The sequence below is a fragment of the Sesamum indicum genome, linkage group LG9 (assembly GCF_026168435.1).
Source record: "Sesamum indicum cultivar Baizhima isolate 11 linkage group LG9, ASM2616843v1, whole genome shotgun sequence".
NCBI lineage: Eukaryota > Viridiplantae > Streptophyta > Magnoliopsida > Lamiales > Pedaliaceae > Sesamum > Sesamum indicum.
Window position 1 is genome coordinate 4,125,287 of NC_142665.1, and position 23,975 is coordinate 4,149,261.

At 37.8% G+C, this 23,975-nt stretch overlaps 5 protein-coding genes across 5 annotated transcripts; 2 read left to right on the forward strand and 3 right to left on the reverse strand.

The window, feature by feature from the left end:
• Positions 1 to 1,957: 1,957 nt before the first annotated feature.
• On the reverse strand, positions 1,958 to 6,281 carry CNX5 (co-factor for nitrate, reductase and xanthine dehydrogenase 5). Its single transcript, XM_011091339.3, has 10 exons — positions 5,782 to 6,281; positions 5,604 to 5,659; positions 5,185 to 5,249; positions 4,951 to 5,025; positions 4,772 to 4,850; positions 4,394 to 4,432; positions 4,166 to 4,274; positions 3,578 to 3,696; positions 3,033 to 3,149; positions 1,958 to 2,597 (listed from the first exon to the last, which is right to left on the reverse strand). The coding sequence occupies exons 1-10, from the start codon at positions 6,131 to 6,133 to the stop codon at positions 2,205 to 2,207; spliced, it is 1,404 nt and encodes a 467-aa protein (XP_011089641.1). The 5' UTR covers positions 6,134 to 6,281; the 3' UTR covers positions 1,958 to 2,204.
• A 479-nt stretch (positions 6,282 to 6,760) lies between these two features.
• Positions 6,761 to 10,693, reverse strand: ROF1 (rotamase FKBP 1). Its single transcript, XM_011091340.3, has 13 exons — positions 10,355 to 10,693; positions 10,117 to 10,203; positions 8,934 to 9,194; positions 8,776 to 8,850; positions 8,624 to 8,704; positions 8,330 to 8,524; positions 8,152 to 8,247; positions 7,891 to 8,066; positions 7,684 to 7,806; positions 7,456 to 7,602; positions 7,255 to 7,382; positions 7,051 to 7,171; positions 6,761 to 6,950 (listed from the first exon to the last, which is right to left on the reverse strand). Exons 1-13 carry the CDS (start codon positions 10,533 to 10,535, stop codon positions 6,900 to 6,902), a joined length of 1,722 nt encoding a protein of 573 aa, XP_011089642.1. The 5' UTR covers positions 10,536 to 10,693; the 3' UTR covers positions 6,761 to 6,899.
• A 1,377-nt stretch (positions 10,694 to 12,070) lies between these two features.
• LOC105170540 (receptor-like kinase TMK4) lies at positions 12,071 to 15,132 on the forward strand. Its single transcript, XM_088884647.1, has 2 exons — positions 12,071 to 14,384; positions 14,524 to 15,132. Exons 1-2 carry the CDS (start codon positions 12,071 to 12,073, stop codon positions 15,012 to 15,014), a joined length of 2,805 nt encoding a protein of 934 aa, XP_088740773.1. The 3' UTR covers positions 15,015 to 15,132.
• A 1,175-nt stretch (positions 15,133 to 16,307) lies between these two features.
• LOC105170541 (Tetratricopeptide repeat (TPR)-like superfamily protein) lies at positions 16,308 to 18,285 on the reverse strand. The gene has a single exon (XM_011091342.3). It carries the CDS (start codon positions 18,243 to 18,245, stop codon positions 17,118 to 17,120), a length of 1,128 nt encoding a protein of 375 aa, XP_011089644.1. The 5' UTR covers positions 18,246 to 18,285; the 3' UTR covers positions 16,308 to 17,117.
• A 1,601-nt stretch (positions 18,286 to 19,886) lies between these two features.
• Positions 19,887 to 23,680, forward strand: LOC105170542 (chloroplast envelope quinone oxidoreductase homolog). Its single transcript, XM_011091343.3, has 4 exons — positions 19,887 to 20,094; positions 21,393 to 21,534; positions 22,664 to 22,755; positions 22,878 to 23,680. The coding sequence occupies exons 1-4, from the start codon at positions 20,029 to 20,031 to the stop codon at positions 23,565 to 23,567; spliced, it is 990 nt and encodes a 329-aa protein (XP_011089645.1). The 5' UTR covers positions 19,887 to 20,028; the 3' UTR covers positions 23,568 to 23,680.
• Positions 23,681 to 23,975: the final 295 nt, after the last annotated feature.

Sequence of the window (23,975 nt, forward strand, 5' to 3'; positions counted from 1 at the left end):
AGCATAAAATATATAATTTAATATAACATAAAAAGATTTAAAATAATTTTTAAATTTATCAATATTAAAATAAATATAATTCGAAATTAGAATTGATGAATTTCAAATTCCTTAATTTTTGAATTATTCAAACTAATCTTTGAAATCTATAATTTTAAATTTTTTGATACAATAAAACAAAATATATTTTAAGCAGTAAAATAGAAGTATAGAGGTAAATGGCTCTTTTTATATTTTATGAGAATGAATGTGATTATAACTGGTCTCAGATGGTAACACGCTACCTAGCCTTTTCTTGTACTCATTGTATTAGGTCTGGAAATTTTGATTTTGATAATAAAATTTGGGAAAAAAAATGTAATTTAGTCCCTTGTAATATTGCAAATGTGTAAATTACTTCTTATGATTTTTTTTTAGCAATTTAACTCTGTGTTTTTTAAAATACAGCAGTTTACCTCTAGTGTTTTTTTTAAAAATTAAGTAATTTACCTTCCTAAACAGGAGGTAAATTGTTTCATTTTAAAAAATATAGGAGGACAAATTATTATTTTTTTTATAGAAGATAATTTACTCATTTACAATATCACATGGGATAAATTGAATTAAACTCATAAAAAAATTTGTTTGATGTTTGATATAAAGTGTATTTTATCATAATATGCATTTAATGTGTTGATTAAATTGATCTTAATATGGAAAAAATAAAGGAGGTTTGTGGTATTGCTTCTCCTTCCTTGGCGTCTCAAATCATATCAACTTTCCTTTCTCCTCCAGAACTTAGTTGGATGTATTAGTTGTGCATAGATTTAAACACCCACCCACCCACCCTTGGCTCTTTGTAAAGGCAGGTACCCTCATGAGTACTAAGAGGATAATGTAAAAATGTAAAGAAAGAGATAAGGCTATTTCTATATTTATTATCTGTTTTCGGCCTTTGGGAGTTGGCTTTAGAGTAAAGTGGGGTTGTTGACCCTTCCCGTTTAGGGACAGTCTCTGACCTCATCTCTTTCGCTCTCCCCGCCTCAAATGCCAATGCCTTCTTCCTACGGAATATCTACTCTTTCTCTTTTATCTTTATTTTCGTTGTGTAATATGATTGATGTTTTATTATTATTGTCAATTCTAACTTTATATGAACATTATGATTTCATTTGGAAAATATACCCAGTAAAGAAAGAGGTATTGAAGCTATATATTATTTAGACTCTTCGATTGCAATTAATGTGAGAAGCCAATGCTTGATTAAATAAGAGTTTTAATTTTTTTTTGTATATTTTGGAAATATTAATTGGGGTGAACAGAGAGGATATTTGATAAAAAAGAAAAAAAAAAAAGAAGACCATAAAGATCTTTATCAACTTGGTGGGAATGATTGAAGCAACTTGCACGCTTTCAGTGAAGAGAGAGAGTTGGTTCAGAAGCGTACAGATTCCAGGGGCGCTTCCCCCTTTTTGGCATTTTTCATTTTTCCTTTTCCTGGAGGAGAGCTCTTGAAAATGTTTACAAGAGACTCTTGAGCAATTTATTTTATCATTATTTCCTTTTTCAAATTCAGTCAAATCTCAGCCCAAGGTAGGCAAGTAAGTTCCTTCAGACATGGTGGGAAGATGAAACAAATCGCCCGCATTTTGAAAATGAGGAGCGATTTCATAAAATCCACTGATAAATGATGAACCTTATCCAATTCATTAAATGTGTTATTAGGCTTACTTTCACCATACCCCCATCATTCAATATAGCGTAAATTACTCATGGACCCCCTACAGCTTGCCGTAATTACAATCACAACCTCATACTCGCTCTTTCGTGTAGTAACCCTATAGTTGGATCAACTAAATATGAAAATATGCTGGTTTTAGACATTTTTTTTATACGTTTGCTTCATGTCTCTAAACAAGTAGCATCTCTCTCATTAGAATCAGATAAAAAGTTGAGGTACATTGCAGAGCCCAGGATATGACAACAAAGAGGAGCTTCAATTTTCTCTCTATTCCCGCAAAGTTTTCTTTTTGACAATGTTACAGTAGTGAAGGATTATAAAACATACATGGATCATCAAGATCATCCTCAAATATCATCCTTCTCTGTCTCAATGAGTTATGAGTATAAAGTAAATATTCTGAATTCTCTTCCCAACCAAAAAGTACAGCACATACCTGGACCTATATGCAAAGCTCGACCATGTTTAGGAGAACCAAGCATGTTCAGTAGGTTGGGAAGCTTGGATCCACGTCGTGGGCCCACGACTCAAGCCCTCCGATAATGTCCTTAGCTGAAGCAAACCCCATCTTATGAAGATACTGAACGGCCCTTTGGGAATCATTGCCTCTTCTGCAAATAACATACAAAGAAGCACTTTGATTGTCATCGTCCTTCTTGTGCCCTTCTTCTCTTGCCAAGGCTGCAGAAACTTCGGACAACCTTGCCTCCAGACTTGCCAAAGGAATGTTCATGGACTTTGGGAGAGAGATAATCTTGTAGTGATGAGAAGGTCTCACGTCTACTAAGACATGTGCCTCACCTTTTAAATTTCTCTCATTATACTCCTTGCTCGTTATTCTAGCCTCTGAAGGAAGTAGGTGTAGCTTCAGTGGAGACTGTAATGATAAAGGTGGTCATGAAACCGTAAAATCGAGTGAGCTCCAAAAAGATCAAATTTGTCGGCTTGTAAACATATTTTACAGTACATGCATAAGACATAAAAAATTGAAGCATGGATGCAGTCTGATAGATAAGTTAGTTGGTAGGAGAAAGGATGAACAGATTGTCCTAGTAACCTGTTCTAGGGGCTACAAACTGATAATAATAGAGATTGTGACCACCATGAGACCGGTTGGTAATAATTCTAAAAAATAATTAACTATTCAAGGTTCACATAGATGAGAATATTAAATCTGTTCTCAAGTACATCAGGTGTCAGAATCTTCATTTATTTTTGTAATTCAAAACAATTCACTTTGGTAAGTATGCAAGTTACAGACAATGTTACACACAAAGAAATTGGGGACACGAATAACAAAGAAGACATGCACCGTGGATAGTGGAGATTGAGTGAATTTTTCATAGTCGAAATTACAAAATTGCTCTTCTGTCAATTTTGCATTTTCTCCACAGGCCTCACATTGTGGTGACCTCCCTCTGATTTTGACCTACAACATGCAGCGGCAAGAGTTACGATAATGACACCACAGATTGAAAATTAATTCAAATTTTATAACAAGAAAGAAAACAAAATATAACTAAAGCGCATGCAGTGTACATAGGAGCTCCTCCGCCCTTTGTATTAGCATGTGTATTTTGTCATTTATGTACAGTAAAATATAAGCAAGTACTTCCTCCACAAAACACAAGTCATGTACATTGTATGACATTTGAACAGAACCATGATTCACTTCCAAAAAAGTTTCAATTCGTATCTTTCAGGATCCATGTCAGTTTAAAATAAATTAAACACAGCGCTCATTCTGGAGTAGATAAACTGTTCATATCAAATAGTAAATTTTGGGGAATTCATGCTGAAAGTTGAGGAATGGAATAAATATCTGAACTGTAGGGCAGAAACAAGACATAAACATACAACACGAATTCGAGCAGAAAGCGCATCAAGCAGAAGCATCCTTCCTGAAAGTGGTTCACCAACTGCACCTGCAACTTTTATAGCCTCCAATGCCTGGAGACACCCAATAACGCCAGGAACTGTATTTCAACCGCAAAAGATAAATAAGCAACAATACAATGAAGCTAAACTTCAATTTGCTAAAAAGTACTCATTTAGTCTTTGAACATATTCCAGTTATCCAACACAGGATAAGGTCAGATTTTATAAGTTGCAGTGGCTCTGTTTAACATCCAAGAGTAAGGATCAGCAGGCAGTCAATAGAAAATTCTATACAATAGTTAATTTTAGTGGGCTTGTGCCTAAATACCCAACCTGACCAACAGCCCTTCCAAACCATAATAACAAAGAGAAAAGGGCATGAGAAAGTAGAGGAAAAAAAAATATGTAACATACCACTAACTAAAATGCTTAAAATCATAACACACACAAAATTAAAACATTTATGAAAAGAAGATATATAAATTGTTTCACCAGATACTGTAAGATAATTTGTATCTTCAAAATGATTCTGAAATCATCAATAAAAGTTTTATATCCTCAATGTACCTACTCCAAGAACTCCACTGTCCGCACATCTTTGACATGCTGTTGTAGGTGGTGGAGTAGGAAATAGGCATCGATAGCATGGACCTCCTTTATAATTGTAAACAGTAAGCTGCATAAGCAAAAGAGGATGGATAAACAATACAACCAACAACAGTTGTGCCCTACATTGAAGTTTCCTACAACTAACAGCTTAGCCAATGGGTTTGACATGAGTTGCCCCAAAAGTACCTGTCCTTCTAGTCCAAGTGCAGCTCCAGAAATTAGAGGCTACAAGCACAAACAAATGCATGGTCAGTAGAAAGGAAGTTTATATGAGAATAAATATATTAGAGCAATCTACAAAAGAAATATTAATATGACAGGAAATTTGCAATTTACTGTCCCGGCAGTGACACGCAAGATTAAGATTTTCCTCATAAATGATTACCTTCTAAACCCAACAATAGCAACAATAACAGATCGAACTGGAACTATCATAAACTTTGATGGACATGTTACTAAGTTCAAAAGTTAATATATATTTTAATGAGTTGAAACCAATCTGTTCATATCAAGTTCTTTGTAGACTTCATTCTCCTAAAAAAGATATAGCACACAACAACTCACCTTTCCTAACACAACACAGCAATCACTGATCATGTAACGACTAGGTACGTTATCAGTTGCATCTACAACAATGTCATACCTGCAAAACATGAAAAGCCTCATATATGGAATTTCATCCCACTATGAACTATGAATGTGAAATACTGGAGGAAAACAAAATGGACAGCGAACTATCATACTTTCTCACAATCTCCAACGCATTTGACGTACGGAATGCCTCCCTGTGTTCTACTATTTGGACAGAAGAGTTAATCCTAAATCAACAATGTTAAGATAATAAGAGCTAGAACAATGATCTTTTGACATGAGACTGCAACTTTTCAAACTAAAGAAGATAAAATACAACACTATCCTCCTGTGCTGCTATATTAAAATAAAAAGAAACTAAGAAATAGAACCAGCAAGTAGCATACGCGCGACATGCAGCAGCAGCAGACTCTACTTTTGATCTTCCAATATATGCTTCAGTATGAATTATCTACAAGACAATCACAAGAATTTGTCAATGGAGGTCACTAACAACTCAAATCATCTCACCCAGGGGTAAAAGCACAATTACAAGATTAACCATATTGTAGGACATGGAAGTTGGCATTTTCAAAATTCCAATCAATACATCGTTTCAGCAGTTTCTCTCTCTGGCTTCTTTTCTATCTTTCATTTGCAAACTAATGAACTGCTTTCCTCCAAATGTCTTTCATTTCCATTTGGTTCCTACTTCCTCATAACATATAACTATTGCCCAAATCAAATTTTAGCTTCAAACAGGACAGTCACTAAAATTGATGACAAAAACAGAACAAATGGTGCGGTTTACTATTCCCCCGTTTACCTGCCTGTGTAGATTGTTAAGCTCCACAACATCATGATCAACAATACCCACACAGCCTGGAAACACGCGCCAATCACAAACAACCATCAATATAATGCAACCAAAAACCACGTCACTAAATCTCAAATCAGTTATACGGTAAAAAGCACTTGAACTACGCCAATTAATCCATACACACCGATACCACACGCCGCAAGGTAAAGCAGAGCCGGCGAGCCCAAGCCTCCAGCTCCAATAACCAACACGGAACACTTCAACAAATTCGCCTGCGCCTCAACCCCAAAGGACGGGAGCAACAAATGGCGGCTGTATCTATAAATCATATCAGGCGACAATTGACCACTGAGAAGCGTCTGCTCAGGGCGCGGAGCAGACGAATTAGCCACCTCGTTCCCATTTACTGAACCATAACTAGTTAGGCGAACTCGCAGAGCCGATATACGGTGGTCGATTTCCGCCTTGACCTTCTCCAGAGACGCGATTTCCCGGCGAATATCCGCCGGCGTTTCGGCAACTCCGTTGGAGTCCATGGGAGTGTGAGTGAAATGTTTAAGTGGCGTGGGATTGGTGGGATGAGTGCAAAGACAGGGGAGTAGGGCTTTTGAGTTTTGACTATGTCGGAGCGTGGAAATGTTAGATGGGCCTGGGTCGCACTCAACCCAACACTCTCTGTCATTCAAATTCTGCTCCTATATTATAATAGCACCGTTGCTTCTGGACAGTGAAATTTATAGTGTAGTAACATAAATACTTTATATTTATATTTATATTATTATTTTAATAAATTATATTAATGATTTTAATTATACATACATTCTCATCATAATATACTTCTGAGTTTGTAATATTTATAATATCCTATATTTAATAACAAAAATTTATACAAATATCCTTTGTCGTAAATTATACTAACATTTTATTGTATTTGCAGTTAATAAATGATGAGGGATATTTATATAAGTACATTTAATTTTAGAGGATTGACGACGCAATTTACTGTAATTCTTTATATTAAACTCGCATAAATGAAAAGAAATATTCACATGAGCAGAGAGGGAGGGTGGGGTTTTGAGAATTTGATTGAAAGCATCGGGTGTGCTGGATGAACAGGCTCTTATCTTAGATATGTAACAAAGACTTAAAATTCCATGGAGAGAGACACTCGAAAATCTGAGCCATTTATAATTTATCACAATCCAAGACAACTCACAACTAGTTCTACATATAGAAGAAGAACAAGAAACTCGGGCACGAAAAGAAAAATCTTGCAAAACTCATGTTAAGAGGTTATGCTTATTATGCCTTGCTTTCGATGCTCATGGGTCCGTCCTCCTTACGAGCCGTGTTCTGCAAAATTGCACACACCCAAAATATAAGAAATCACTCAGCCTTCCATCATATATGGGAGGAACGATAAATATAACAACTTTCAGAAGCAGAGCATTACGTTGGAATCAAATGGTTGCAGCTTATTCAACTTGGCAAACATGTTTCCGTAGAACTTGGCATCCTTCTTGTTATATTCCTTCACCTTCTCCTTAAGAGCTTTGTATACGAGCTTCACCTCCCTATTTTCACAATGAACACAGAAAATCTTCAGAATTGTAGTGATGTTAGGAAGAGATTATTGAGACAATTTGAGTTTGCTTACCTGTTATCCGGGTCAAGTTCAAGTGCCTTTTTTATATCAAATTCAGCCAGATCAAGATCCGCCATGTTCATGTATGCTTGAGCTCTTCTGTAGAGCGCCTTCACATTTGTACTCTCCAGTTCCAGCACCTTCAGGAGGTAATTTCCTTGTTAGTTTCATCAAACCTCTAACACCCATTTAATGTGAATTAAGATACAAAACCTTGGTACAAAGCTTCTCTGCCTGCTTGTAGTCTTTCAATTTCAACTTGCAAGCTGCATCATTCAAGTTGCAAGTAACCTTCAGTGCTTTGGACTGTTTCTTTTCCTCCTCACTGAAAGAAGTGTCATACTCGATATACTTGGCAGCCTGGTTGAATATTCTTCATGTAAGAAACGACGGCAAATAGAAATTTAATACAGCCATTAAAACAGATCCGAAAATATTTACCTTCTCATATCTCTTTGAGGCTCTGACATATTTGCCAGCCTTGAACAGAACATTCCCTTCTTCCTTTTTCTTGCCAGCAGCCTCAATCTTTTCTGCTGTATCCATATCCCAAGATTCCTTCTCCTGAAACATGAGTTAACAAGTTTGATTTTGTGCCCCTCAAACTTGTATGGATGCAAACACACTAAAGCTCATTAGAAGAACTACCTTAACAAAAGAGACAAGCTCAACATCATAGCACAGAGTTGAGTTTGGAGGAACTCTAGCCAACTCCTGCTGTGACTCAGACGAACCAAATGCATACTCTGGGGCAACTGTCAAGAGTGCTGCCTCTCCCTTCTTCATTGTTTTCACAGCTCTGTCTAACCCCTCAATTACTTGCTCTGCTTAATCAAGAAGCAAATTAGGTTTATTCATGTGAATGCAAATCAAATATTGATGAGGGAAAGAATTGAATATACAATGTACCTTCGTCTACTTTAAATTCAAAAAGATCATTTTCATCATCCCCATGACCTTTCTTAACAAAGATGGTACCATCTTGCAGCTTTCCGATCAATTTCACTGGACAATTGAAACAATATGAATGGATGACACCTCTGAGAGTTGACAACAAAAAGCCACAGGAATCATTTCATGTGCTTACATTTGACAACAGCTCCTTCATTCGGGCGCTCGTATCCCTCTCCTTCTTTCAGTATCTTCTTGATAACTTTCTTGTCATCTGTTACATTGGATACTGTCTTCCATGATAGCAGTTCTAGTGCGATATTCAATGTAGCGTTGGGTGGAACAGCTTCTTCATCACCAGAGGCTGGCTTGCCCTTTTCACCAAACCCATCTGCATCAAAAGGAGAGATATGAATGCTCCTAAATAATTTATGCAGGAGAAACAGGCTTCAATTCTAGAGTCCTGATAACTTGCAATAACAACTCTTACATTGAGGTTTGACCGTTAGCAGGACCTTTTCGCCTTTCTTCATTGTCTTCACAGCCTTGGAAAGAGCAGGACAAAAATGACCTAAATACAATTATCTTATCAGTAGAACTCAAGAGTAAAACTTAAGCACATGTCATCCTTCAGAAACATACCTTCTTGAACAGTGAATTCGACTCCATCAGATTTGGCAATAACAGTTTCATCTTCCAGTCGTGCTTCATACTTGACTGGATTATAGGAGACAATATAGTTATTAATAAGTTAATATAACATCAACTTAATGTATTTGGAAAGCACATCGTTTCCATACCAAGCACTTCATCAGGGTCCTTGGGGTTCTCCCATTTCTCTCCCTCTTTCAGAATCTTTTTAAATATACCACCGTCCTTGCAGATGTCCTTAACACTGACCCAGGAAAGCAATTCAACATCAAACTGTAGTGTAGCATTTGGAGGTATAGTCGGAGGAGAACCAGATTCACCATACGCCAACTCAGGTGGGATGGTGAAAATTGCATTTTCACCCTTCTTCATTGTTTTGATACCTTCATCCCATCCTTTGATCACTTGTCCTGTAAAAGAAATGGAGGGTGTCATGGGGCATTTTTAACCTACCTCATATAGACAAAAGAAGTCCAACAAACTCCAACTTGATATTTACACAACCGAATGTGTTCAGGGTACAAGGATAGCTTAGAGCATACTTCGTTAGGATACCAAAATCGCAGCACTCTGTTTCTGGTCCTTAAGACTATAAACTAGTCTATGATTCAGATGAAGCACACCCTTATACAACCTTAACCACAGAAAACATAGCAGGTTCTTCCACAGAAATAGAACATTACCCCCAAGTCCCCAACTAATATCTCTCGCTCTCTTATCCACCTGCGCCTACTCTATGTTTGTCTTTGTGCGCAAAATTGACCAACATTTGCATAAATTAAACTGAATACTCAGAAACAGTAAATATTTTACTTCAGGAATGGCAATTCATGTCAAGTTCATTCAATACCTTTTATCACTATTTTACACCCCTTAATGTAGTAAGTCCATATATGATTAAAAATGCACCAGGCGAACTTTTCATATTCACCAAATCCAGTATCACACATAAAAAGTTAGGTCACTCCTTCCAGCACAACGCAATTTGTCTTAAACAATATTGCACATGAAAAGTTACAGGTGCAGTAAATTGCAGAGCAGTAGACACACGGATGCGCATCTGTGCACGTGTAAAGAGAGAGAGATGGCTAGACACACTGGCACCTAACTATACATGTTGTGTTCGAATATATACACATATAAAATAACAATATGCATATGCACATATGTAGCATACATCTTAAAACAATATTGCTTTAAGGTACAAGCTGAGTGGATTCTAGTTGTGAAACTTTCAACGTTGGCAGCCATTCAAGCATCCAACATTGCTAACCAAAGAGTACACAAGTAATCAAACACAACAGTCATCGAATGAAAGTAAGTTTAGCTAACCTTGGCCGAGAGTGAACGTGAAAGGCTCCCCCCTATCACGACTGGAATCAAACTTGGTCCCATCCAGCAATATCCCAGTGTAATGAACTGAGAATTTTTCCGCAAACAAATTTTCATCACTCAATCAACTACCGCAACAACCAAACAACAATAGAAACAAAAAAATAAAAAAGTACACACACCCACAACCGATCAATTTAAAAAACAACCAGAAAACCATCAAAATACAGATAACTACCTTCAACTTCATCGCCACTATCAGGAGTATCCCAGCCTTCACCTTCCTTAACAAGCTTCTTCTTCAAACCTTGTTCCCCGATCTCCTTCTCCTCCCCGACCTTCATGTAGCTGGTCTCCTCCGGCAGATCCATGTCCTCATCCAACCCCGTCGCCGGCGGAATCCCGAAGTCGTTCTCCATTTCCAGCTCCAGAACTGCTAGAGAATGACGACAATGCGATCGTATACGTCGAAGATGAGTGAATGTGAATGGCTGACGGAGATTTGGTTGTATGGGAAGAGGAAGGAGAGTGAGGGCAGGGAGGGTCTTATTGAGTGTGGGAGTTCTAGAGTGTTCTATGACCGTGAACGGCGGAAGGTTAGGTGTTAAATTTTGGCCCAGGCCCAACTCACCAAGGCCCCTCTGGATGGCAGCCCACTTGCAGCCTGTCAATCACCAAACCCGACCCGTTGACCCAACGCACTTCAATGACCCGACTATTTAATGTTTTATTCTAATCCTTTCTTTCAAAGCCTCTCATTTTTGGTCGATTGTTTCCTTCCTTTTTCTTCTTCATGGTTTTAGAAAATTCTTCACCATCTTCATCTTCAATGCCCAACCACTATAAAACTCTTACTCTTATTTCTGATTTGTTAAGAACTGAACAAGAACAAAAAAAAAGAAAAAACCTTTTTTGTGAAGGTACTGTGGGTGTTTCTTACTCAGGAAAATCTGATTTTTTCTTAGTATTTAACTGCAATTACTAAATCCACTTTGTGGTCTGTTGACTCTGTTCTGTTCTGGTCTGTTCTCCTCAGCCTCAGGCTCAACTCAAGCAAGTATACATACATGGGGTGGAGTAGTTATAGCACGCATTCATGTCCATAATAACCACCAAAGGGAGCCGCAACGCAATGACTGATCGGTGCACTTTGAATAAAAAAGAATTTGATCAATTCCGACGAGATTTGCTTTTGGATTGGATCCTCTCCATTTTTATAAATGAGATACACATTTACGATCTTGTTCCAATTAATTGATTGTTATTATAAGTTGGTTGTTGATTTTGTTTTACTTCTTCATAATAATTGATTTTATGCAAATTATTGGTTGCCATTAAAAATGGATTCTCAATTTATACTTATTTCTTGATAATTAATATTTCTTAAAATAATACTCAAAATGAAACGCGTGGACAAATTAGTCCAATATTTTCGTCGATAAATTCCATATTGATCAATCAAATACTGATTTGTACACCATCATCAAAATATTATTCTCTATGAAATAATGCAAAATTATTTTTTTCCTGATGCTCGAATACTAAAATTAAAATATCAAGAACTTAAAGTATTAGATCGTTGTATTTATTTACGTTCATAATAGGTATTTTTATTTAGTTTTTGATATTTAATATTACTCGAAATACAAAAATTATGATGAAGTGGGATGAGAAGATAAAAATAAAGCAAAAAAAGAAAAAAAAAAAAGAAAGTAATATCCAATAACCACCACCAATCATTATGATATACATTAATAGAAGTAATTATAATACACAAAGATTTCAAGAAAATGTCCTTCTCAAGGGTTTACATGAAATACCATTCTGACATTTCTTTTCTATTTTTCACTTACCATTTGGAAAAAAATAAAAAAACAAGTCTTTAACCAACTACCATTAACTAACGGTTTCACCGTTCACTTCTCTTGTTCTTCCCACCAATCTCTCCTCTCACATGCCAGGGGGGACGGCTGAGAGCAACCGCCATTCCCACCGTCGCCCACAACGGCCACCACCACGACCGCCTAAAGAGAGAGATAAGTGTCTCTTTTGTGCCATCTATATCTTAACGACGATACTCGTCACTGCCATTGGCCATGTCTCTGCCGGTGATGCGGATGTCATGGCCAAGTTGGCCAAGTCTATCAGCCCAACCCCTGCGGGCTGGACGGGCTCCAGCTTCTGCAAATGGCACGGCATCAGCTGTGATTCCTCAGGTCAAGTTACCTCCATTAACTTAGCATCAGAATCTGTCTCTGGGACGTTGCCATCGGAACTCAACCAGCTTTCTAGCCTGAAATCTCTCAGCCTTCAAAGAAATCAGCTCTCCGGGGCCTTACCAGCTTTGCCAAGTTCCGTGGAAGAGGTCAATCTTGATGAGAACAGCTTCAATTCCGTCCCGTCTGGATTCCTGTCAGGCTTGACAAGTTTACAAGCTTTCAGCATCATGAACAACACCGATCTTCCCCCCTGGGAAATCCCTGTGAGCCTGAAAGATTCCAATTCTTTAGTCAGTTTCAACGCAAGCATGGCAAACATTGTGGGGGAAATTCCAGACATTTTCGACTCCATGCTGAATTTCCAGACCCTCAGGCTTTCTTACAACAATATGACAGGGTGGTTGCCGGTGTCGTTTTCCAAGTCGTCGATTGAGAATTTATGGATCAACAATCAGGCGATGGGGTTTTCAGGCACGCTTCATGTTCTTGGGATGATGACGCAGTTGAAAACCGTTTGGCTCCATTCCAATAAATTTTCAGGCCCAATTCCTGATCTTTCTGCCTGTACAGAACTATCTGAACTTGAGCTCCGCAACAATTTTCTCACCGGTGTGATTCCCGATTCTCTTACAAAGCTTCCGAAGCTTCAAATGGTCACGTTGCAGAACAACAAATTCCAGGGACCAGTTCCTAGTTTCCGACGAGGCGTTGAGGCGAACCTTGGGACTACAAACAATTTCTGTCTCTCTACTCCAGGCCCGTGTGATCCACGGGTCACTGCATTGCTCGAGGCTGTTGGCGCAATGAACTCCCCAATGATATTGGCAGAATCTTGGGAGGGGAATGACCCTTGTAAGGCATGGAAATTTATTACGTGTGAGGGCGGAAGTGTGACCGCAATCAATTTTGGGAAGCAGAACTGGATCGGGATCATATCTCCGGCCTATGCTAATTTAACCACTCTGAAAACTTTGCTTTTAAATGACAATAAACTCGAAGGTGTGATACCTGTGAGCTTGGCGAGCTTAAAGCAGCTCCAGACTCTTGATCTCTCCAACAACAACATTTCTGGAAAAGTACCAGATTTCCCTTCTTCCACAACGGTGAAAGTCTCTGGCAACGAATTCATCGGTAAAGATATTCCACTTCGTTCTCCACTTGAACGTTCCTACGGAGGTAATGGAGCAGACATTCAATCAGCCTCAGCTTCAAAATCTTCTGTCTCGCCATGGGGAATTGCCATTCCTGTCCTAGTTTCAGCTCTTCTTATTGTAGTCCTGGGCTTTCTGATCTACAGACGCCACAGGAACAAGCGAACAAACAGCTACGACTCGGTTAGCAAAGCAAGTGAAGAAGGAAACAGTGGAAAACAACTGATTGACATAGATCCGAATGCAAAAAGCTCTAACTCTGCTAGTAGTCTAAGTGAAACTGCTGGAAAGAGTGACTACCATGTATATGATGGTGGAAATATTACCATCCCAATTGACATACTCAGAGAAGCAACAGACAACTTCAACGAAAACAACATATTAGGAAAGGGAGGATTCGGGGTTGTCTACAGAGGACAACTCCATGATGGCACTAGAATAGCAGTCAAGAGAATGGAATCCTCTTTTATAACTGACAAGGGACTGAACGAGTTTAAGTCTGAAATCGAGGTCCTCACAAAGGTAAGGCACCGGAACTTGGTTGCCCTGCATGGATTTTGCAACAACGACAGTGAAAGGCTTCTGGTTTATGAGTACATGCCGAAGGGGTGTCTCTGTGAGCATTTGTTCCAATGGAAAAAGACAGGATCTCCTCCACTCACTTGGAACCAGAGGGTGATTATAGCTCTGGATGTTGCAAGAGGGGTTGAGTATTTGCATAGCTTGGCTCAGCAGAGCTTTATTCATAGAGATTTGAAGCCCTCCAACATCCTTCTGGGAGATGATATCAGGGCAAAGGTTTCTGATTTTGGCCTGGTGAAAGCTGCCCCTGATGGAAACCATTCCTTTGAAACAAAGTTAGCTGGAACCTTTGGTTATCTTGCTCCAGAATACGCAGGTATGTACTAGTACATAGATCAACTTTTATGGAAATCATACTTTCTGAAAGATGATTTTCATGCACATTTTCTCATCAACCTGAAATATAATATCATCATACAATCAGACATGTATTAACTATTTAAGTCGATAAACAGCCACAGGAAAAGTTACCACAAAAGTTGACGTGTATGCCTTTGGGGTGATCCTGATGGAGATGATCACAGGGAGAAAAGCCTTAGACGACTCCTTGCCTGAGGAAAAATGCCACTTGGTAACATGGTTTCGCCGCCTCCTCAACGATAAAAACGCCGTAAGGGCCGCCGTGGACCCCACCCTAAGCTCAACCATGGACGAAGAGGGCTTCCACAAGATATGGAAAGTTGCCGAGCTAGCTGGCCACTGCACCGTCAGAGAGCCTCAGCATCGGCCCGACATGAGCCACCCCGTCAACGTGCTGTCGTCTCTGGTGGAGCAGTGGAAGCCAGGGGCAGCCGGGGCAGATGAAGATGACAGCTTCGGGATCGACGTCCACATGAGCCTCCCACAAGTCTTGCAGAAATGGAAAGCTAATGATGATTCATCCTCTGCATTGACCAGTGATTACTTCATTAATGGGAACAGTACTAGTTATAGCACCACACGATGATAGCTTCTGCAGTTCAGGATCGCTTGTTCACTAGTGGGAAATGATAGAATCATTCTCATTCATTAGCAGACGAACGTTAGGTGATTGTTTAAAAGTTGTCTGCCAAAAATTATGTATATATGTATCCAGCATCAATAACAACTGTTATTCTATTAGGTTAATAATACTTCTTTTAATTTTTAATAACAACAAAAATTATATTTATTTTAGTTATCACAAGATATAATACATATTATTTGAATTGTCATTCTTAATTTTTCTTGACACACATATACAAGATCTTGAATGAGCTCTAATGGAAAAGTCTTATCCAAACCTAGTTTGATTGAATCAAATCAATTACAAAAAAGGTTTAACACACTTGTTCTGTAATTGGTCACTTTTCTTGAACTGTACACCAATCACATCGACAAATGTATTGCACTCCCTATATAATTGATTTAAATACAATCATACCTGATCTGAGTAAAAATTTTCCAGCTCTAACGCACCTAAGAGGACCAAGTCCACATAATACGTAGATGACTTGTAGCTAGGGATGAAAGCTAGCCATCATATATTTTAGCGCCATGTATGATGTGGATGGCCAAAATGGAGCACTCAATCAGCTGGGTTGGTGCTATTTGCCTCACCACGTAAATTTGTGCCCACATAAATTGTCAATCGTTGAATTTATAAATAATGATGATATCATTTATGATTTAACAACTCATAGTTAATATGGATATAAACTCACATGAGCGGCATCGCTAGTCTCGAATACAGGCATAAATCGTTTGATAGTATGAAGAAAAGCATCGATGCAACTTTTTCTGCAGAGATTTCTATTTTCACAATGTATGCGTCAGTCAACTGCTATAATTCAGACACACTTTTGCCACTATTAAGCACCATTGTTATACTAAAAAAGTAAAAGTTGCCGTCGCTTCATATATATAGTTAGTGATAACTTGTGTATTGTAACAATATGAATTTCGTCATTCATATTCTTTTTCTTGCAGTGCTGTTCCGGTAATAATATCTAATTTGAATGTTCGGAGAAAAGAGCAATTGCCATCCAGGGGTCGTACCTTTTTATGGTTCTTTTGTAATTCTCAGATACTACTGATGATTAGTGGTGACATTTTGTAGCCAGACACTTATCATGTTCTGTATCATATTAAGCTTCATCTTTGATAAACTTCTCAAACGGTTGTTCTTTGATCTCTGGAACAACATATAACGGGTTTCCTAGCGGTTTTTTTTCGGTGGATAATCTAATAAATGATAAAATGACCATAGGACCAAAAATCATTGACAGACCAATTGACGACATTTTCTCTATAACTTAACATTATGATTTATCAAAAAAGATAGAAAGTATAAATACAACATCAGTGTTTACAAGAATTCATTACACATTCCTCACAAACATACACTACTAAAGGCAGGGATCTTCATTTGACTTTGCAAGAAACCCGACAAATGCCAGTGAAACAGCTTACAAAGACACATATTAATAATACCCGATCCGTTGCTCAACACCGGGAGAAACCAGCACATACCTTGCATTAGTAATAACTCGGAGAAGGGTGCTGTCTGGGGCAAGGCTTTTATTCCACGAAGATATCCTCTGGTACACCTCATATAAACAAGAATATCAAGATGCAACAATAGCTATGGTCTTTGTCACCATTATAGCAGCCACCGTAGAATCAGAACACCAGACATAATTGCATAGAAGAACATCAAAATGTAAAACCGAGCCACTGATAAGAACACACAGCATCTGATAACAGATGAATCTAGTATGGACCTTTCTTTCAGATGCTTGCAGTGAAATGAATGAGGCTTTAATTAGAAGACACTAAACTCCCCGTATTAAGGAAGCAAACCGATACTTGTCCAATATTTGTTCCGCTGCTTGAAGGAGGAATCAGTAGTGCAGTCACTAGTTTCATAAAAATCCAACTCCACAAAGCGAAAAGCACTTCATATGACACTTGGAAACTCAGCCTATCCAACCATCAATATGAATAGAATATCTATGTGATTTCAGTCGTTGGATATTATCTCAAACAATGTGTATTCATGTTTAAAAGACCGTAAGAGAAATCAAAGCAACTAAAGATCTCGACTTAGGAAGTGCAACCCATTCAACAAAGTGTTGTAAGTCTTCTCATTCATAAAACTGTCTCGTTTCCTGAACTCTTCAAGAAGTTCGAATGCATCATCACCCCTTCCATCCCTACACATTTCTTCCAACAACGTCTTATAAGTCAGCAAATCAGGTGACATGGAGCTTCCCAACATGTCAAATGCAATGTCGATCGCATCTTGAAACCTCCTGTCCATTGAAAGACTACAAATCAAGATCAAATAAGTACTTCCTTTCGGCACCAACCCTTTTCCTCTCATCTCCTTATAGAATACCAATCCTTGGTTCACCCTACCCTTCTCGCACAACCCTTTTGCCAAATAACTATAAGTATACGCATTTGGCTCACAATTATACAATCCCATCTCCCGAAAAACCCGAATGGCCTCATCCATTTCAAGACATTTTGAGTAAGCTTTGATGATCATATTCAGAACAAAAGCGTCGGGAATAATCCCAGAAGCCTTCATTTGCTTAGCTAATGATCTAACAGCATGCAAATAAACATAACACACATTCAACTTATCAAATTTCCTCAGAAGCGAATTCAAAAGCAACGCATAAGTCTCCAGACTCGGCTTAGCATCCTCGGATTTCACCATTTTCTTGTAGATATCGAAGGCCCGATTAAACAAGAATTTCCGGCCACAACAGAACTTGATCATAGTGTTAAACAAGGGGAGGCTTGGAGGGCACGCGCCGGCGATCACTTCTTCGATTAAAGTCTCGGCGACGCGGTAACGCTTACCAGAGACCGCGATTTCGATCATTGAGAGGTAGGTGAGGTGGTTGTGCTTGTAGTGCCGCTGCTGGGCCGTCCACCGGAAAATGTCGAGGGCGAGGTCCGGGTCGGGTTGAGAACGGAGGGCATCGACGACGTCGGATTGAGTGAACCCGGGCTTGAGGGCTTGGAGCCATGTGTCGAATTGTTTTTCCAGTGGGGTTCGGGTCCGTGGGGATTTTGGTGGTGGGGCTGGAACAGTTTGGGATGGGGCCGAGGGTGAAGGGTCTCGGACAACGGTGGTGGTGGAGATGCGGCGGAGTGAGAGGCGGAGGAGGGAGGTTCTGTTGACACGAGGTAGAAGGAGGGCCATTGGTGGTGGCGGAGGGCGGAGAGGTGGCCGGTGGTTTCTTGAATTTTGTATTGGATGGGAGTGGGCTTCAGGTTTGGGCTAACACTTGGACTTGAACTTGGGCCCACACTAGAACTTCTTTGAGCCCTGCCCCTGGCCCATCCCAAACCCTCCACGAATAATATTTGTTTAAGATTTCTGATTTTTATTTAGTAGATATATTTATAAAATAGTAAATGTTTTTTATTTGGTATTTATAAAAATATTTTTTTTTTATTTTAAAAGATTATATTAATTAATTTACAAAAAAAAATGAATCAGATTTTGCAAGTTAGAGAACCGGGTGATGTGGGATGGATTTTGTATCCAATTAGGGCCAAGGTTTGAAGTATTGCAAAATTGAAGTGAGCCGAATATGAAGTCTCGCAAAAGTGATTCCAAATCCACTCTATTCTCATTCCTACACAATAGAGACTAATAGAAATATGAGAGCTTGTAAAAACAAAAAAGTAAACATAGCCTCCACATTATTACAAGGATTGAGCTGATTGTGAGTTTGCCACCTACACACGAACTAGGGCTATTCTCGTAATTTTATATCGACGACAAACAACAAGTGCTCTTAATAAATCCTTTTCGTATTACATGGCGGTCTGAATGTGAACTCATTAATTATGTTGTACAAGTGTTGATACGCTTATTTGTTTGCGTTTTTTTTTTTTTTTAATTTTCGATGGTAAATATGTAATTTTATGTTTGTTTAAATTTTTGTGGGACATACTGTTGTGTTTGATTTAATTAATAAATTTATATTTTATATTGAATTGTAACATTAAATTAATATAATTTTCAATTAAAGATATTATGAAAGCCATATTTTTTTACTTTAATTATTATTTCAAAAAGTTGTGTATGTCTTTGCCTTTTTTCTCGCCACTTTCTCTATAAATTTTTAAAAAGAAACTAAGGATAAAAAATAAAAATAAATAAATAAATCAGCATTCGATTCAACTTGAATAATTAAAATATAATATTAGTACCAAAAATACAGTTTTTTAAAATAAATATTAAATATTGAGTCGAGTTTCTAAAGTTTAAATATAATTTTATACTTAACTTCATTATTTGTTACTAGCTTTTGCCATTCGTTCTATCTCAATTCATAATTGATTAATATTGGTATATTATTTGGATATTATTAATATTATTATTTGAATTTCAATAATAATCAATTTTTATTTAAAACAATTTTAGCAATTGTGAATTTTATTTTACTATTAAAAATATTAGTCGTTGTGGCACATCGTTCCAGTGTGCATATAATAAATAATTTTCTATACTTTAAAATATAATATAAATAAGAATAAAATATATAAATCAGTATATTATATTAATAAAAAAATATTTTGTCAAATTAATGTAAATTTTAAAAAATTAAATAAATTAGTTATATTACTACTATACATTGCCATATGATTATAAACCAAGAGTGAAATTGAATACATAGATAGTGATGGGAATCAAAATTTCGATTAGGGCACAGTGAAAGCAACAGGATTGATTGGGATGTGGCCACCAATGCGTGAGCTGGGGCTGTAATCGTAACTTCGTAAATGTCATTAATCTTATTTAATTCCTTTTGCGCTGCACCTCTTTGATGCTGAGTTTCTGGACGCATTGGAGCTTCTCAATCCTTCTATACTAAGAAGAAAAAGAAAATCACAGTCTCCACTCATTTTCTGTGTATATTCATTAATCTTTCTTCTAAAAAGTTTTTGAAATTAAAGCAGTTGGAGGATTGGGTATGGCGGGGAGGCTTATGCATGCGCTTCAGTACGAGAGCTATGGTGGTGGAGCTGCTGGCTTAAAGGTAATTCACTGTTTTGATTTTTCTTTTTCTTTTCTTGTAATTTTATGGGAATCTTGGTTTAATAGTTCATCATTTCGGATTTTTGAATATCTTCCAGTTTTTTTGAAGAATGGTTCTTTTTTTATAAGGTTTTTGGCTGTCAAATTGTGTGTGCGTGCGCGTGTGTGTTCTAACAATTTGTTCGTTTCGGACACCGGAATTTGTGTTCCTACTTGCAAATTAGTTGTTTGGATTATGTGTGTGTGTGTGTGTGTGTGGTTGGTTCAGTACATGTTTAGTACCAGTTGGGGAGCTGAAGAGATAACTTCCAGTCAAGTGGGGTTCCTAGAAAAAAGTTTTTAGACTTATAATCTCGGTGTTGGTTAGCATAATTTGAGAATCATATGTGGTTGTTAACATGAAATTTGACAGTTCCGATAGATATATAATATGTGTCTGTGTGTGCGTTCACACACACACACACAAAAAAAAAAGAACAATTTTTGGATTAAATGCAAAAGTTATGGCTACTTTTGAAGTGATGGAGCGTGATACTTTGTCTGTGTGCTCAGCTCATGCCTTGAGAAGGAAAGGGGCTTCTTAGTTTCAATCTGTTCAGCATTTCTGGCAGTGTAAAACACTGCTGTGATTTTTGAATTTATAATGCATTATGATTCAATATGCAATTAATAATTATGCATGCTGTAGATCATAGAATTGATTTAGTTGTAAGACAATGTTCACAAATGCGAGCTGTTTCAAGCTTTTTCTACATTTGTTTTAGGAGTTATTTTGTGTCTGTTTTCCTTTTCTTTTTTCTTTTTTTTTTGGTTAATATGCATATTGTGTTTCAACATCAATAATTCGGTGAACACTTATGCATAGCGTTATATTAGTTCTTATACAGTGGAAAAGTTCTAGAAAATAAAAGTATATGAAGCACCTGGAAGTTCATAAGACACATGAAGATATATTTCCTCCGTCTCTCATTGTGGGAAGTGTCAATGACCCTTAAATTGGGTACGTTTGTACATCGCTAGTTTTCCAGACATTGAAATGACAAATTTACTAGGTGAAGATATAGTGAGACAACGGGGTTCCATGTTCGCTTGATTTTGTATTCTCCTTGTTAATCACAAAGTGCCGTGCATCTGGTGTTTGCACCAGGCTTTTTGATTCTCTAATACCCTTGGTTCAATGGAATTTATGAGTAGTCAAATTGAAAAATCTTTTAATTCATAAAATGTTGTGTTGCAGATTGAATAAGTTTCAACACTGATTTCTGGTGCTATAATTAATAAATAGTTACTTTCTTGCAGCATGTTGAAGTTCCTGTTCCAACTCCGAGTAAAGGTGAAGTCTTGCTAAAGTTAGAGGCCACAAGCATAAATCCAGTTGATTGGAAAATCCAGAGTGGCATTTTACGTCCTCTTCTTCCTCCGAAATTTCCTTTTATACCTAGTAAGCTTTCTAACGATTATCCAGAAATCTTTTGACCTGCTTATTGTCATTCCAGTCCTTAAATTTTGATTTAAACAATGTTGGATTATGTTGGACACTGGGATATTGATGTTTGTTTGTTGCCCTAAATGAAAAGTAATGTTATTTCTGGTATTGGATCAGTTATGTCTAGAATAAGAGTGCCTTAGCCTGCACTAGTGTTGAAAGAAGCACATAGTGCCGATATGCAACAAGGTATTGGATTTTCCAGTAATGTGTTGGCTGGAGAAACCTTGTGATTCACCATGCAATTATTTCCAACAGTTGGAAAAACTGTATAAAATGTTAGCTGATATTGAATCTTTGTCATCTGAATAACTGCAGGAAGTGGATGACCAGTGGTTTCTGTGTTTCATGTCTTACCTTTGATTCCAGTTTCTAACAGCAATTTACAGATAATGATTGTGTTGTGTATTCTTTAACCTTGGAAGTAAATGGGATTCTAAACATTGCAATGCACCGGGAAACAACTACCTGAGTTAATACCAAGAATTAAAGGCAGATAAACTTCTTCTGCTTGCTAACTATGGTTGGGAAAAATAGGAGAAATGTGCAACTTGTTGCAATTTATATGGTCAGCTTAGCGTTGTGGCATCCCGAACTGCTGCAGCTTAAGATAATTTTGACTTTGGCTTGCTTGCTCTCTAGAAACCGCAAGAGGCATGTCCAAGGATGAAACTATTGTGGGGACCCTGTGGCACAAGAACTAAATATCTGGATAAGGGAGATATATGGATTCTATGACTATGTTAAGAGAACTATCCGGTGACAATAGTGCTGTCCTGCTTTTCAATGTGCTTAAAGTATGTAAATGTTGACCATGAATTAGAATGGCAGTTGAAATAATTACTAGAGCGTATTGTTACCTGTTCTAATTTCTTGAAATAGGTATTTCTGGTGAAGTTATTGCATCTTTAGCTGCCATCTTTCTTGCATTTACAGTTTTCTTTTATTGGTTTATGCAATGTTATAAAAGAACCTGCTCCAGTGTGCCTGGACTTCCAAGTTAGAAATTTCAGATTGTCCAAGTTAGTTGCCTTTTTTGTTCTTTTCATCATTCTATTTAATCTTTCTCCTTTTTCTGGCATAGCTACTGATGTAGCGGGAGAGGTGGTTGAGGTTGGACCTGGAATAAAAAACTTCAAACCTGGTGACAAAGTTGTTGCTATGCTGAATTCTCTTGTAAGCATAAAGTTGTTTTCTGGTTCTTCTCATCATTCTGTTCTTGCTGGCTTTATCCGGTGAAATAAAATATAGGTGTTTGTATTATGCTTTTTTTCTTTCCGTTCCTGAACATGAAACAGACAGGAGGTGGCTTTGCGGAGTATGGTGTGGCTAAGGAAAGTTTGACAGTTCCAAGACCTCCTGAAGTATTGGCTGCTGAAGGGGCAGGTCTCCCTGTTGCTGGTCTTACGGCTCACATGGCTCTCACCCAAACTATTGGGCTTAAGCTCGATGGAAGTGGGCCCCAGAAGAACATTCTTGTAACTGCGGCCTCTGGTGGTGTTGGTCTATATGCTGTTCAACTCGCAAAGCTGGGAAATGCACACGTAACAGCTACCTGTGGTGCCCGCAATGTAGATTTAGTGAAAAGCCTGGGAGCAGATGAGGTTCTCGACTATAAAACCCCAGAAGGAGCAGCTCTTGAGAGCCCATCAGGCAGGAAATATGATGCAGTGCTTCACTGCGCAGCGGCCTTTCCGTGGTCCATTTTTGAGCCAAACCTGAGCGAAAATGGGAAGGTAATCGATATCACTCCAGGACCTAGAGCTTTCTGGACTTTTGCTATGAAGAAACTCACCTTCTCTAAAAAACAACTGGTGCCGTTACTTCTCATTCCCAAAGGTGAGAACCTGCAATATCTTGTTCAGTTAGTGAAAGAAGGGAAGCTCAAGACAATCATCGACTCTAAGTTTCCGCTGAGCAAAGCCGAAGATGCTTGGGCTAAGAGCATCGATGGCCATGCGACTGGGAAGATCATCGTGGAGCCATAAATAGAAATCCCTTAATATCATTGTCATAATAAGAAAAAGGATTCTTGGCTTTAAGTATGTATAGAATATCGCTTGACATGGATGATCCATTTATTCATGTTTATTTATGGTTACTTTATGTGGGATAATGGGGTGATAGGACAGAACACAATAGTCTGTCCATGACATTCAGACGCCTCTCGTTACATGTGTAGATCGTATATTGGCGTGGTCGGAAATTTGACCTCGACGTGAGCTATAAGTTATGTACCTAAGAATCCAAAATTATTAGACAAGATGATGCATGTAACTAAAGGGTTTTTTTTTTTTTATTTCTTTTCAAGATTCAGTCCAACTAAACTAAACCAATTTCATTATACTGATCAAATTTGTTATGCAATTCATCATTCTATCAAAATTATATACTAA

What these genes read in the sequence shown, in the direction of transcription:
- CNX5 (XM_011091339.3), bottom strand. Translation starts at nt 6,133, where the DNA reads ATGGACTCCAACGGAGTTGCCGAAACGCCGGCGGATATTCGCCGGGAA. An exon ending in TTAACAATCTACACAGGCAG is followed by an intron (nt 5,250 to 5,603) that starts GTAAACGGGGGA and finishes ATTGTCTTGTAG; the next exon opens with ATAATTCATACTGAAGCATA. An exon ending in CAGTGGAGTTCTTGGAGTAG is followed by an intron (nt 3,697 to 4,165) that starts GTACATTGAGGA and finishes GTTGAAATACAG; the next exon opens with TTCCTGGCGTTATTGGGTGT.
- ROF1 (XM_011091340.3), bottom strand. Translation starts at nt 10,535, where the DNA reads ATGGAGAACGACTTCGGGATTCCGCCGGCGACGGGGTTGGATGAGGAC. An exon ending in TGAAGGAGCTGTTGTCAAAT is followed by an intron (nt 8,248 to 8,329) that starts GTAAGCACATGA and finishes TCAATTGTCCAG; the next exon opens with TGAAATTGATCGGAAAGCTG. An exon ending in CAGAGAAGCTTTGTACCAAG is followed by an intron (nt 7,383 to 7,455) that starts GTTTTGTATCTT and finishes TACCTCCTGAAG; the next exon opens with GTGCTGGAACTGGAGAGTAC.
- LOC105170540 (XM_088884647.1), top strand. Translation starts at nt 12,071, where the DNA reads ATGCCAGGGGGGACGGCTGAGAGCAACCGCCATTCCCACCGTCGCCCA. An exon ending in TCTTGCTCCAGAATACGCAG is followed by an intron (nt 14,385 to 14,523) that starts GTATGTACTAGT and finishes GTCGATAAACAG; the next exon opens with CCACAGGAAAAGTTACCACA.
- LOC105170541 (XM_011091342.3), bottom strand. Translation starts at nt 18,245, where the DNA reads ATGGCCCTCCTTCTACCTCGTGTCAACAGAACCTCCCTCCTCCGCCTC.
- LOC105170542 (XM_011091343.3), top strand. Translation starts at nt 20,029, where the DNA reads ATGGCGGGGAGGCTTATGCATGCGCTTCAGTACGAGAGCTATGGTGGT. An exon ending in GAAATTTCCTTTTATACCTA is followed by an intron (nt 21,535 to 22,663) that starts GTAAGCTTTCTA and finishes TTTCTGGCATAG; the next exon opens with CTACTGATGTAGCGGGAGAG. An exon ending in TTGCTATGCTGAATTCTCTT is followed by an intron (nt 22,756 to 22,877) that starts GTAAGCATAAAG and finishes AACATGAAACAG; the next exon opens with ACAGGAGGTGGCTTTGCGGA.